Source organism: Pelophylax lessonae, assembly GCF_965119305.1.
Source record: "Pelophylax lessonae genome assembly, chromosome: 3".
Classification (NCBI taxonomy): domain Eukaryota; kingdom Metazoa; phylum Chordata; class Amphibia; order Anura; family Ranidae; genus Pelophylax; species Pelophylax lessonae.
The window spans coordinates 353,734,180-353,749,073 of record NC_138770.1 but is presented as its reverse complement, the minus strand read 5'-3'; the positions used below and the strand labels follow the sequence as shown (position 1 = coordinate 353,749,073).

At 44.2% G+C, this 14,894-nt stretch overlaps 1 protein-coding gene across 1 annotated transcript in view; it reads right to left on the bottom strand.

The window, feature by feature from the left end:
• Nucleotides 1-14,155, bottom strand: part of MEI4 (meiotic double-stranded break formation protein 4) — a gene marked incomplete at both ends in the record, with an annotated part of 227,774 nt that extends 213,619 nt beyond the window's left edge. Inside the window, one exon of the mRNA XM_082250892.1 lies at nucleotides 13,921-14,155. Coding sequence (XP_082107018.1) covers nucleotides 13,921-14,155 — 235 coding nt within the window. The remainder of the gene's footprint in view (nucleotides 1-13,920) is intronic.
• Nucleotides 14,156-14,894: the final 739 nt, after the last annotated feature.

Sequence of the window (14,894 nt, the reverse complement as noted above, 5' to 3'; positions counted from 1 at the left end):
CTTCTGGCATTGGTATACAAACCTCGTAATTTTGACGGTTGCATACTATATCCTCGTTTGATGTTGCTTTTAGGCTGCTCTTGTGATTTTTCCCCGTACCCACCTTGGATTTAGGTACTCCAAACACCCTACCACTAATGTCCTCATTTGTGCCCTATGAATCTTGCTCCCCGCTGGCTAATTCTACATCTGTAGCTTCCCCCCCATCACCTAGTTTAATAGCCCCTCTAAATTTTTGGCCTTCCTCTCACCCAGTACGGTTGCACCCTCCCCATTTAGGTGCAATCCGTCCTTACCAAAGAGCCGGTGGCCGACTGAAAAGTCGGCCCAGTTCTCCAGGAACCCAAAACCCTCCTTACTACATCAGCTCCTCAGCCACTTGTTAACTTCCCTAATCTCCCGCTGCCTCTCTGGTGTGGCTCGAGGTACAGGTAGTATTTCTGAAAACACTACCTTGGAGGTCCTACTTCTCAACTTAGCGTCTAAGTCCCTGAAATCGTTTAGGACTCTCCATCTTCCTCTGCCTATGTCATTTGTACCCACGTGTACCATGACAGCTGGGTCATCTCCAACCCCACCCAGTAATCTGTCCACCTGATCCGTGATGTGCCGAACCCGAGCGCCCGGTAAACACCAGACTGTTCGGCGCTCACGGTCTTTGTGACAGATTGCACTGTCTGTCCTTCTAATGATTGAGTCCCCTACCACCAGCATCTGTCTTTCCTTTCCCTTTCTCCTGGCCTCACTGGAGGAGTTCTTCCCCTGGCAGCTAGGGGTGTCACTCTGCTCAAGCAATGCTGGTCCCTGACTGGTTTCCCCAACATCACGCAACAGGGCGTATTTATTGGGGTGCTCCAGCCCAGGACCAGCCTCCTTGCCTTGTTCCCTTCTACCCCTCCTAACTGTCACACATCTATTCTGCTCTGATGCCTGCACCTCTGTTTCTCCTCCCTCCTCTGTGCAGGCCCCGGCCTGCACCTGTTGGGTACGATCCCATCTCTCCATCGTTATGGAGAGTCTTCTCAGTGTTGCCAGCTGCTTTCCTAGATTCAGGACCTGAGCTTCCAGGGAAGCACCGTGCTTACATATTGTGCATTTTTATTCTCCCACGATCGCTTGATCGAGGAACGTATACATACCACAAGATGTACACCGAATCGCATCTCCACACCCGCGGGGCATTGTACCTACTAATCTAATCTAATGGGCATTCAGTAATTTAAGTCTGTACTGTGTGGCTGTTTCCTAGCTTCCTAACTCTACTTCCTCACCCTCTGGTACTCCGCTACACTCACTGACACTCCCAGACAATCAGGTACTCACAGTTACTCCCAGACTTTCACAGGTACTCCCAGACACTCACAGGTACTCACAGTCGCAGGTCACAGTCAGTTGCAGAGCACAGTCAGTCGCAGGTCACGGTCAGTCGCAGAGCGCGGTCAGTCGCAGAGCACAGTCAGTCGCAGAGCACGGTCAGTCGCAGAGCACGGTCAGTCACAGTCAGTCGCAGAGCCCAGTCAGTCGCAGGTCACGGTCAGTCGCAGGTCACAGTCAGTCGCAGGTCACAGTCAGTCGCAGGTCACAGTCAGTCGCAGGTCACAGTCAGTCGCAGGTCACAGTCAGTCGCAGGTCACAGTCAGTCGCAGGTCACAGTCAGTCGCAGGTCACGGTCAGTCGCAGGTCACGGTCAGTCACAGTGCACGGTCAGTCGCAGAGCACAGTCAGTCGCAGAGCACAGTCAGTCGCAGAGCACAGTCAGTCACAGGTCAGTCAGTCACAGGTCAGTCAGTCACAGGTCAGTCAGTCACAAGTCAGTCTAAGGTATTTTTCCTGGTTGCTAAGGTGCTACTGCCAGTACAGAGGTACTTGCAGGTATCAAGGTACTAGGTACTGTCAGATCTACTGCTTGTCTGGCCTGGTCTTTCCTCGTCTGATGGAAGATCCTGCAGCCTCCCCCCGTCAGTCTCTCTGCACGCTGTCTGTGCCTGTCTGTGTGATCCCCCTCCCCCTCACTCAGTCAAACAGCTGATTCAGCACACTCACATTTCTGCTGTCTCCTGTATCCTGTACGGTCAGTCAGTCCCTGCACGCCTCCAGTACTGTTCCTCATGTTGCGTCGGCAGTCCCCCTTCAGTCACTGGCTTCTGTCCGTGTCTCCCTCAGCTGTTCCCCCGAACGTCTGCTCCCCTGCACAGCACGGCAATCACGGCTCCTCTCCTCTCCTCTCTACGTGGTGCTCTCCTCTGCCTCTAGTGGCCACAGGAAGCAATATTATGTGCAAGCAAAAAAAAAAAAAAAAGAAAAGTGCTTTTGGATATCTCTGAGCTGGATAGTGTGGGCATCTTGAGTGGTTTGTATTTTCCCCAAGTGTGATTCCTCATAGAGATAGAGAACATCACTTCCTAACACTCGCTCTGTTATGTTATGTCGGTCATGGCGGAGGTCCGCAATAGCCGCCGATAGCACCGCTGAGAGAGCCTCTTTGATATCGGCTGCAACCACATGTAGGTCATGCAGGCTGAGGGTGTTTTGTTGAGCCATTATCGGTGGGGCGGGGGTAGGTTCTTTCCCAAAGCATAGTGGCATGAGGCTGGAGTTATTTTGCACACTTACCTCCTGTGTGATGGATTGTGAGGCAGGTGGGGAGGCCGCACCCATGTTGGCAGCCTGTGTGCGAAAGATCTCCAGGATCTGCCGGCTCAACTGTGTGCCTGTGTCCCATTGTTTCACTTTTTGGTTTGCGCAATACCAATTTATATATACACAAGGGGGACCCTGTCTTACCCATCCACAATGCTGAACCTTGTATAGGGTCCAGGCTTTGTCCCTCATGGTGGGCATACCCCCAAAGGGGTCTTCAGGGTTAGGGTTCCATAGGGATGGACCATAGCCCTGGACCCAAGCACCCTACAGGTACTGTAACTATATGTTTTGCGCAAAGTGCCAAGGTGAGTGCCCAAAGCAACATTATAGACCATCCCCATGGCCTTGGGTCTGTGTATGGCTCCCAAGGATTTACTGAGTTTTCACCAATCCACAAACACAGCTTCTATTGTTATATTAGAAGACAGTGATGATTATCTTGAAAAGATGGCTGAAGAATCTGAAGATAAAATAATAAAGTAGTTAAAGCTGAGCTACATCCAAAAAAGGAAGCTCCGCTTATCTGCCTCCTCCCCTCCTCTGGTGCCACATTTTGTAGATTTGGGGGGGTAATGGGTACCTGCTTTTGCCATGGCAAGATCACCCAGAAGTTCGGCCCCTTTCCTCCTTCCCCTACCACTGGAATATTCACAAAGCGCATAGCATGCGCACAGTAGGAGACTGGCTGTGAGGCTGCAAGGCAATGGCGGCGGCAGTACCCAAGAGCTGATGGAAACATCGGCTGGGGTGCCGAGATCTCTGGATTCCAGGACAGGTATGTGTTCTAATATTAAAAGTAAGCAACTACAGTATTTGTAGCTGTTGACTTCAATTTTTTTAGCCTAGGATTTATGAATATTTATCCTGAGTCTTGTACTGTACTCCAAGATATAGTATTTACAGACAAGTCAAAAATCCTGTTTTTCTTTCGTGCTCTTTCTTCTAGCTCATAAAATTATGGAAAACTGGTTTTATAATACCTAGCATAAAATGTATTTTCCTGGCTCTTCACTATTGCAGCACTGACGAGTTTGACTCTGCCTACTTTTTCTAAGCAACCCTACAGCAGTGTCCCATACTGTACAGTTAAGTCCCTGTTCACACTATAGCGATGACAGATATTGCATGTGATTCGGAGTTCACTGCTCTGAAAATTTGCATCACATTCAGACACAACACATACAGGACCCTTTTTTTGGTCCGCGGCAGAATCAGATCGCATGGTGGTTTACACCAATGCGATCCGATTCATGTCCGAACTGTCAGTTTGCACTGCGATATGCGACCTGATCTGAGGGTGTCATTAACTTTGTATTGACACCCCCAGCGATTCAAATATAGCATTGTGAACTTCCTGCGATTTGAATGTGATGGAAGTGGATTCGCAGGGTTCCCACATCGCATATATGTGAACCGAGCCTAAGGCTTGGCCAGGCCAATCGGTATGGCTGAATTTGCATCACACAGACATCGCATGTGATGTTCAGAGCAGTGCGCTCTGAATCACATGCAATGTCTTATATCGCTATAGTGTGAACCGGTACTAAGGTAGATATATTTTTATTCCTGTACCGTGCACATTAAAGAGCTACACTGTTATTGTTAGTATATTTTGGAACAATTTAAAATAGGTATTGATTGTAAAACCTAATAAGACAAAGGACCTTTCTGTTTGAATCACCTTAAGCTTTTTTCCTTTAATGCGGTTCTAATTTTTCAAGTTAACTTCATTACAGTGTTTGATGCATTGTTTATTTACATATAAATGCCAGTTCATTAGTGATTAAACATCAACAATGTATGTAATTATCTTATCTGTAATAATGATGGTGAAGAGGTCATATTCTCCACTTTTTAAAAAATGCTTCCTGGTTTAAAATATTTACTTTCAGCAATTTTTTTTTTTTTTTTCATACACTTATGGTAAACATATTTTAAAACACACATTTAAGGCGAAGAATGTGAATCACCAAATCAACAATTTTTATTAAGCTCACAAATTGGCAACTCACATGTAAAAAACTGAAACTTGTTTTAGAAAGATAAACAACCACAGGGGTCCAGCATTCTACCCCATCATACAGAGACAAATCAGCGGCTGCCCAGTGGAGAGTGGGATCCCAGGACAACAGCAATATTCAGCATTATTCATTTTTCTAAAGTGAGTTGCAGTTTTTTTTACATGAGAGTTGCCAGTTTGTGAGCTTAATAAAAATTGTTAGCTACATTTATCTGTCTGGTATTTTTTCATAGACTTCACTTCTTACTCCTGGGATAGCAACCATAAGTTTGAAGCAGATCATAGGAGTTTTCCTCTTGGACTCCATATTGGACTTTTATGTAATTTTCTGTTTAGACCTAGCCCTATGTTTAACTCCTTACATGCCATGTATACTTCCCTAATATACTTTCAAAACATTTAACAAAATACATTCCATGCTAACACAAAACATTTATTACTGTGTCATCAATAGGTCAAGGACAAGCGTAAAAATTAAAAACACTCCAAAGCTTTTAGAACACAAGCAGACGTGCTATTTTTTAAATAATTTTTAGATAACTGATTGAAAGGATTCATACTGAACCACTCATTTCATTTTGTCCTTTCTTTTGAAAATGTACCTTTCAAACTCCATTGCTGAGAATCTGCACTTTCTACTGAGAATACTAAAAACTCTCTAAGTGAAATCACTTTTAATAGAAAGCATGACCTTCAGTAAATCCTAAAGATATTTTGCAACTGGAGCAATTCAAAACCACATTCAGTAGCCAACATTCCGCTGTTCATAACACTCTTAAATTCTCCTGAAATTATCGCTCAGTTTCCCTTCTAATGGAATAAATATAGTGGATATAGAAAAGAATAACCTCCCCCCCCCCCCTCTAAAATATTCAAATGTTGCTTTGCAGCCTGAAATGAAGACAGACACCGTTTTTGTTTTATCGGGCTGTATTTGCTAGTGCAATATATAACATCCAAGTCAAAGATATAACCCCAACATGTCAGAAAAAAAAAAAATTCAAAAACAGAATCACTGCGTTGGACAAAGGATTACCACATTTTGCTTTAAATACAGCCTTTAGTCTGTTGGGATATGTCTCTATTAACTTTGACCTTGTAATATTTGCCCACTCTTGCTTGCAGAACTGCTGAAGTTCAGTAAAATTTGATGGTGACTGTTTGTGGACTACAGTCTTCAAGTCATTCCACAGATTTGGGGTTTAGGTCTGGGCTCCGACTAGGCTATGCAAGGACATTCCCCTTTTTCTCCTTAAACCACTGTGTGGTCATTTTTGCTGTGTCCTTTGGCTCATTGTCATGTTGAAAGGTAAACCTTCTTCCCATTGACAACTTTCTGTCAGAAGGCAGAAGACTTTCCTCAAGTGAAAATCTGTGAAATTACTTGAAGACTGCAGTCCACAAACGGTCACCATCAAATTTAACTGAACCTGAGCAGTTCTGCAAAGGAGAGAGGGCAAATATTGCAAAGTCTAGATGTGCAAAGTTAGTAGAGACCTATCCCAGCACACTAAAAGGCTGTAATTAAAGCAAAAGGTGGTTCAACAACATACTTACATAATGGGGGGTGATCATTTTTCCTATATATCATATATGTTGCCGCACTAACATAGTAAAAATAAATTGCTAAAAACAAAAGTCCATATCAAAATGGAATCTAGCAAAGGTAAATAGAGTGTATGAAATAGTCCAAATCCATTGTACACTATATTACCAAAAGTATTGGGATGTCTGCCTTTACACACACATGAACTTTGATGGCATTCCAGTCTTAGACTGTAGGGTTCAATATTGAGTTGGCCCACCCTTTGCAGCTATAACAGCTTCAACTCTTCTAGGAAGGCTATCCACAAGGTTTAGGACTGTCTATGGAAATGTTTGACCATACTTTTAGAAGTGCATTAGTGAGGTCAGGCACTGATGTAAACGAGAAGACCTGGCTTGCAGTGTCTGCTCTAATTTATCCCAAAGGTGTTCTTGCAGGTTGAGGTCAGGACTCTGTGCAGGCCAGTCAAGTTCCTCCACACCAAACTCGCTCATCCATGTCTTTATGGACCTTGTTTGTGCACTGGTGTGCAGTCATGTTGAAACCGGAAAGGACTATCCCCAAACTGTTCTCACAAAGTTTGGAGCATGAAATTGTACAAAATATCTTGGTATGCCGACGCCTTAAAGCGGTAGTATCCCGCTTTTTGACACTTTTACCTACAGGCAAGCCTACGACTTGGTCGCCTGACAAGTAGCTTCCAATGCTGTGCAATGGAACCGTTCTAATCAGAGTGACTCAAGTCACTCCGACTTAGAAAAAGGTTCCACTTTTTTTTGCAAAGTCGGAGCGACTTGCATTGACTTCCATTATGTGAAGTTGTTGAAAGCCACGCAGAAGTCGCACTACATGGGCGATTTCATTAGTCGCCTGAAGTCGGGGCGACTTCGAGTCGGATCAGTGTGAACACCTATCCATTCATACAAAGAAACCAAAACAAATAAGTTCAGAAATTAAGTTATGTAATAAAATAGAATGACAGGGAAAAAGTGTTAACTGAAATAAATTTAATACTTCAAACAAAATCCTTTGTTGGCAATGACAGCTTCAATGCCCCTCCTGTATGGAGAAATTAGTTGCATGCATTGCTCTGGTGTGGTTTTGATCCATTCTCCTACACAGTCTTCAAATCTTGAAGGTTCCTTAGGCCTCTTCTATGAACTTTAGTTCATTCTATAGATACTGTATCTATTGGATTCTAGTCAGGTGACTGGCTAGGGCAGTCTAAAAGCTTTATTGTCTCTCTTTGAAACCAATTGAGAGTTTCCTTGGCTTTGTTTGGGATCATTATCTTGCTGAAATGTCAACCCTCATTTTATCTTCATCATCCTGGTAGATGGCAACAGATTTTTATCAAGAATGGCTTGATACATTTTTCCATTTATCCTTCCTCCAATGATAGGAAGTTTGACAGTAAAGTAAGCTGAAAAACCACCCCGGACCATGACCTTCCCAGCTCCAAACTTCACTGTGGTTATGGTGTTTTTAGGGTGATGTATAGTGCCATTTGACCTCCAAACATGGTGTTTATTATGGCATCCAAGTAAATTTCAACTTTGAGTCCCAATTTTGGTGGGTCTCAGCTGACCAGACTATATTCTCCCAGTACTTCACAGGCTTGTCTAAGTGTTGTGCAGCAAACTTAAAACGAGCTTCCACATGCTTTTTCTTCAGCAATGGAGTTTTGCATGGTGAGCGTGCATACAGGCCATTGCAGTTGAGTGCATTACTTATTGTTTTCTTTGAAACAATTGTATCTGCTATTTCCAGGTCTTGCTGATGCTCTCCAAAAGTTGTCCTTGACTCTCAGACAACTCTTCTGAGAATTTTTATTACTCCTCTGTCAGAAATCTTGCGAGGAGTACTTGGTTGTGGCCGGTTTAGAGTGAAATGATTATGTTCTTTCCACTTCGAAAATATGGCCCCAACAGTGCTCACTGCTCACTAGAACATTCAGAAGTTTAGAAATCCTCCTGTAACCAATGCTATCAGTATTTTTTGCAACAATAAGGTTTTAAAGGTCTTGAGAGAGCTCTTTGCTTTTACCCATCATGAGATGTGACACCTTGGTAATGAGACACATTTCCATAGGCCATCAGTTGAGACTGAACCAGCCAATATTAATTTGCACTGACAAGGGGCAGAATTGCTTTCTAATTACTGATAGATTTTAGCTAGTGTCTTGGCTTTCCAAACCTTTTTGCACCTCCCTTTCTTCATATGTTTAATATTTGTTCCCTGTATCATTCTTTCATTTTTTTTTTTAACAGATGCAGTTTATTTTGCATAAAACAACAAAAGTAAAAACATAAAAATCATAAATTGGTACATAAATTAGTACATAATAGTAAAACAAAGCTTCCAGTTCTGGCCCGCATGGACAGGAGGTGAGCAGAGAGAGCTCCCGCCGCCCTCCTCTTCCAAAGCCTGCATGTGCCCGGAGGACACCCCCATCTGTTCAGCGGTCCTTGTTTGTAACAGATGGATCGCTTTGTGGAGCGATCGCACAGTCATCGCTCCTCTCACACAGCAGCTCGCCAGTGACACAGCAACTGCTGCTGCCAATATGGCACCTGCTCCCAGCACAAATGAAAGTACTTTCAACCCAGCTCCCAATGAGCCAACGACACTTAACCCAGCCTCTCCTGCCGGCATTGAACAGGCAGTGGTTGCCCTCCTCTCCCCCACCCCTACTGAGGCTGTAGACAAAGCAGTCCAGAGAGGCATGGAACAACTGCACCTTGATCTACAGGCTCATGCCCAGAGGATCACCCATACTGAGGAATGAAATCTAATCCTTAGAGGATGAAGTCACAGCACAGTCTGCAGCTATGGTCCACATCTCCCAGTCACACAGGGAAATTCAGGATAATATAGACGACCTTGAGAACCACTCAAGGCGTAATAATTTGCGCATAGTGAGCCTTCCTGAATACTTTTCTGCACCTACGCTCGCTGAACTTTGTCCCAGAGCCATTCCTGACTCCATGTGTAGTGGAGCGTGCGCATCGCATTGGGAAGCCTTCTGATATAGTCGCACAAAAACGTGCACTCTCTATTACACCGATAAATTCTCCTGCTATTCTCCAGAGGTTCCCGCCCTCTCTCTATCGATGGTGTTAACCTGCTGCTTTTCGCTGACTACTCTGTTCACAAACACATTCGGTAATTTTGGCCTATCCAGCTACGTTGCATATGTAACCTCCAGGGACAGTCGGACCTGCCTGCAGGTTCCCTCCTCCCATCCTTAAAAATCCCTCAGTGAGCTGGGCTTCTCCCACTCCCTTTCCCCCCCTGCTTGGACCTGGAGTCTAGTGGGGTCTCAAGGCAGAGGATGCAGCGAAGACCCCTGGGGTCTTCCGTGCTATCCCCACTCTGTAAGGGTCCTGGGATAGTGTGTCCTGCCCTGGTAGACTGGAAGGGTCCCAGTGTAGGAGATCCCTAGGTGCATGCCCCACTGTTTGAAGTGTGGGTATAGTGGAAGGGGGGGCCCCAGTGCAGAGACCGGTGCAGAGTCTCCCCTAACGTGTGTCCTACGTTTAGGAAGGGGTCCCCTTGCAGAGGGTGCAGAATTGCAGAGAGCACAGGGAATATACTGCATGCTGTAGCCCTTCATGAGCATCAAGGGGATCCACAAAATTATTGTTTTGGGGGTACATAGAAAGGGGGGATGAAGCTTGTCCTTTTCAGGTTTTTTTTAGGTCCAGAGTCTCCTTATGCGGATTTTAATTCCTGCAAAGGTTCAGCTAATGTCCGAACTACCTAAGGTCCACCCTAACCCTGACAAGGAATTGATTTATCTAGGTCTATTTCTAATTCTGACAAGGGTGGTCCTTCCCCTGAACAAACTTTAGGAACCACAGGCTGTGATTCACTGGCTGCTGTCACCCAGATACAGTAGTTCTCTCTCCCATTTTGCATACAGGTTCTGAGTCTGGTGGTATCCACCTTCAAGACAGCTCCACAGGAGGATACTGAGGTTTGTGGCGAGAGCACAAGTTCCTCTGGCAGACACCGCAGGCATCCAAGACCACGGTAAGGCCAGTATCATCCTTGGCTCAGGCTTCTTCCGCAATTCCTGCGAGTAATCAAGGGTGAGGATCTCCCAATCAGTCTGGTGGCCATAAAAGTCCCTTGGAGGCTTTCTCTCAGAGAAGACCAGTTGTCCCAAAGGTTTCATGCCATCCTGATTTACAGTCGCTGGTTTTAATGGCTTAGCTATTGAAAGTCAGGTACTGAGGGATAGAGGTCTGTCTGGATCAGTAATCCCTACTATGGTGAAGGCGAGGAAGTCTTCTAGCAAGATAAACCATTGTACGTGGAAAGTGTACATTTCTTGGTGAGAGTCGATGGGCGCTCATCCTCCATCCTTTCTGTGGCTCGGATCTTAACCTTTCTTCAACAGGGCATTGATAAGAAGTTAGACTTGAGTACTATCAAGGGCCAGGTGTCTGCCCTGACAATCTAGCCACACACTCTTTAGTTCGTACCTTCATTCAGGGGGTTTGACATGTGGCTCCGCCTGTACAAACTCTTTTGTCGATATGGGATTTAAATTTAGTACTTTCGGTTCCCAAGAAACCTCCATTTGAGAATATTCAGGAGATTCCCTTGCCTACGTTATCCCAGAAGGGAACATTCTTGGTGGCTATTACCTCAGCCCGCAAGGTATTGGAATTGGCTGGATTATCCTGTCGCAGTCCCTATTTAGTGGTCTATAGGGATAAAGTGGTTCTTCCTCCCTGTCCATCATTCCTGCCCAAAGTTGTCTCCGACTTCCATTTGAATGAGGACATTGTGTTGCCTTCCTTGTGTCCCAAGCTGGCTCATCCCAAGGAATTTGCTTTGCATACCTTGAATGTGGTTCATGCGATTTGGGTGTGTCTGGCAGCTACTGAGTCCTTTTGGAGGTCAGACTCACTTTTTGTGGTTACGGACGGACCAAGAAAAGGGCTGGCCACCTCTTTGGCTACCATCTCCAGATGGACCAGACAGACCGTGACTGAGGCCTATTCCATTAAAGGTCAGGTTCCACCTTTGCCTATTACGGCGCATTCTACTCAGGCGCTGAGTGCTTCTTGGGCCTTCCGTCATCAGGCATCAATATCGCAAGTTTGAAAGGAGGCCACTTGGTCGTCGGTGAATACCTTCACAAAATTCTATAAAGGTAGATACTTTGGCATCTGCGGATGCTTCTTTTGGCCTCAAAGTTTTGCAGGCTGCTGTTTAAGAGGGGCTGTTCCCTCTTGAGGGGTGTTTTTCTTTAAACTTTTATTTTTCAGACAGGGCTCCTGTGACCCAGTTAACCACTTGCCGACCGCCCACAGTATATTTACTGCGGCAATCAGCCCCTCCTGGGCAAAGCAACGTAGTACTCATTCACGGCCATCCCCGCGCGAGTGACCGGCGGCTCCGATTTCCGCCGGCCACTCGTGATCTCCCGCTGGAGAAGGAGAAAGGCATGCGGCTAATGTAAACAAAGCCGCCTGTCATTCTCCCTGGTGTAACTGCAGAGATCATACGATCCTGCTATGTAGGATCGTATGTCTCTGTGGTTACATCACAAGCCACGCCCCTTGACAGTTAGAATCACGCCTCTAGGGACACACTTAACCTCTTGATCACCAATAAAGTTAACCCCTTCCCTGCCAGTGTAATTTTTACAGTAACAGTGCATATGTATAGAACTGATTACTGTAGTAATGTCACTGGTACCACCAAAAGTGTCAATAATTTTAGTCAGGGGTCCGATCTGTCTGGCGCAATGTCGCAGTCCCGCAAAAAGCAAAAAAAAACAAAAACACAATAAAAATGACATAAATCTTTCCCTTAGTTAGTAAACGCAATAACTTTTGCGTAAACCAATCAAAATACGCTTATTGTTTTTTTTTTTTACCAAAAATTTGTACCAGAAAACAAATTGGCCTTAAATGTTAAAAAAATTTTATTTTTACATTTTTTTGGGGAATTTCATATAAAAAAAAATGTGAAAAATATTGTTATTTTTTTAAAATTGACGTTCTTTTTTTGTTTATAGCACAAAAAAGAAAAATTGCACAGGTGATCAAATACCACCAAAAGAAAGCCCTGTTTGTGGGAAAAGGACGTCAATTTCATTTGGGTACAGCATCGCACGACCACGCAATTGTCCGTTAAAATCACGCAGTGCCGAATCGCAAAATAGGCCCTGGTCTTTGAGAAGCCAAATCCTCCGGGGCTTAAGTGGTTAAGGCTCATGTGTCCTGGTTAAGAGCTCTTATGATTAGCCTTTGGTTATTTTCCCCAACCCTCATCTTCCTTTTTGGCACTGCTTTTGGACGTCCTACTTGTTATGATTTATGGAGCGCTGTGTACGTCAATGAACGAAAGAGAAAATGGGATTTTTGTACTTACCGTAAAATCCATTTCTCTGAGTTCATCGACGGACACAGCACCCACCCCTCTATGGAGTTCTGATACTTCTAATACTGCTTGCTACTAAACTTATTCCCTAGAGCAGAGAAGGTGGTTACATACCAAGCAGAGGACAGCACATGGGCGTAGCCAGGTGCTTTTTGTTCCACCTAGTTCTACTCCTGCAGGAGGCAATATAACCCAGTAGTTATGGAGTGCTGTGTCCATCAATGAACTCAGAGAAATGAAGTACAAAAATCCAATTTTTACCCAGATGTTATGGGTATAGTTCAACTTTAACGTGTCGACGTGAAGATAACTGTATATCACACTGAAAATAAAAGAAATTATAGACATATACATTAACTGTTATCCCTCTTTTAAAACTTAAAAGAGATGCTGCATCTGTCTTCTGTCACCTCTAACACTGAGAACCGAGCGATCAAACACCACTGACTGTCAGTCACAGGTTCGTGAGCAGAGAGCTGCTGACTGTCAATCAACAGCTCTCTGCTCTGCACCCTTCTCGCTCACTGGAGCATTGGGCTGTGGCCGGGGAGGGAGCAGCCAGCTCAGGCTCCCAGTGGCTCGCTGAGAGGTTGAGTTGGGTGCCGGTCCAGGCAGCAGGCAGACTCCATGGTCGTGCTGACTCCTGAGCCTGGACCGACTCTGACATCAGCTGAGAGTGAACTTCAGATCGCTCTCTGCTGAAAATGGGTCATAGAAGTGCAAAACAAACTGCACTCCTGTGATCCAAAGGAGAAGTACAGCCAAACAAGCTTTGGCTGAACTTCTCCTTTAAAACCCTTGGGCCTAACTTAGTCCTTTACCATCTACAGAACATCAAATTACCTACTCAAACAACCATCATATTCAGGTATTCAGTAACAGCAATCTCTATATTTCAGGGTTCCTTTAAAGAGAACCTACTGCTCTTACTGCCGCTATCAGCTGTCGGGGCAGAGCCGCTTCAAGTTCAGGAAGGATCCTTACAATATTGTTGGGATCCAACCACCTTCTTGCATGACAGCTGACTCTGCCATTCAGGGTGCAGTTGAATGTCAAAGTCAGCCATGCCTGCCCCCCTCTCCAGCCTGATGCTTTAGTAGTTCTGGAGCAGCAGGGCAGGGTCAGTGACAGACAGGAAATATTCTCTATTAAAAGCAGACTGAGAGCTTAGTAATCAGCTTTCAGGTAATCGCTCATCTCTTTCGGTCTTAAAGCAGGCATGGGATAGTTGTAGCCTGGAGAGGAGTATGTATGTTTGTTTTTTATGTAACCCATAATGCACCTTTAAAGTTCTCTAAAGGATTCTTACCGTGTTCGAAGTTTGATTTGCTATGAATTTTGTGTAAAAGAAGTTCTTGCCGCAAACTAAGAATTTCAGCTTCCAGTTCCATCACCTTATTCTTCATCTTGGCATCATGATTAGAAACATTTTTGGCCAGTTCTTCAGCATACCTTCTGCTACTTTTCCCATTTGGTTTACATTGAATGATGGCAACTGCTAAAGCTACTTTTGCGGTCATTTGGGACCATTTCTCAATTTCCATTCTATAGTACAGTACTATGAAAAAAAAAAAGATGATGTTTAATTATCTGTGATTTGATGTACTGTATACTCAGAATTGCTTCACTATGATTAAATGATTGATTATAACTTCTAGCCAAACAGAAGAAACCGCAATGTGTCTGAAAAGCTTGCTTGTTCTTTGTACAACAAGCTGGTTCTGGAGGTCCTAGCCATAGTTCTCTCTCTTTAGTCTTTTACTAGAAGCATATACACTTGGGCAAGCAAGTATGCATATTTATGTAAATAAAAATAAGGTATGGTTACTGTAACTTTACAATAATATAGTGTATAAAATATACACTGTATATATTTAAAATAAATAAAAATATAATTAGAACAGCAAGACACCTTGTTGGCCAACCTATGTCTGTACATCTGATTTTCCTTTCAAGAAACCTAAATTGGCACTAAACTCTATTAAACAATCTATTCAAATATGTATTCCTAACTCAAAATGTACCTTCTTAGCTTCCTCCAAATACTTTTTTTTTTTTTACATCTTCGTGAGCTGTGATGCATTGCATTAAATACAGACATGCTTTATTTTTTTGCAGCACCCTTCACCGGACAGAAGAGAAAAAAAATGTACACAGTGCATTACTGAATTTTATCATGCAGGCTGATGTAAACAAACCCTGAAAGATAGGCATTCTTAACCACTTAAGCCCCGGAGGATTTGGCTGCTAAAGGACCAGGGGTTTTTTTGCGATTTTTTACTG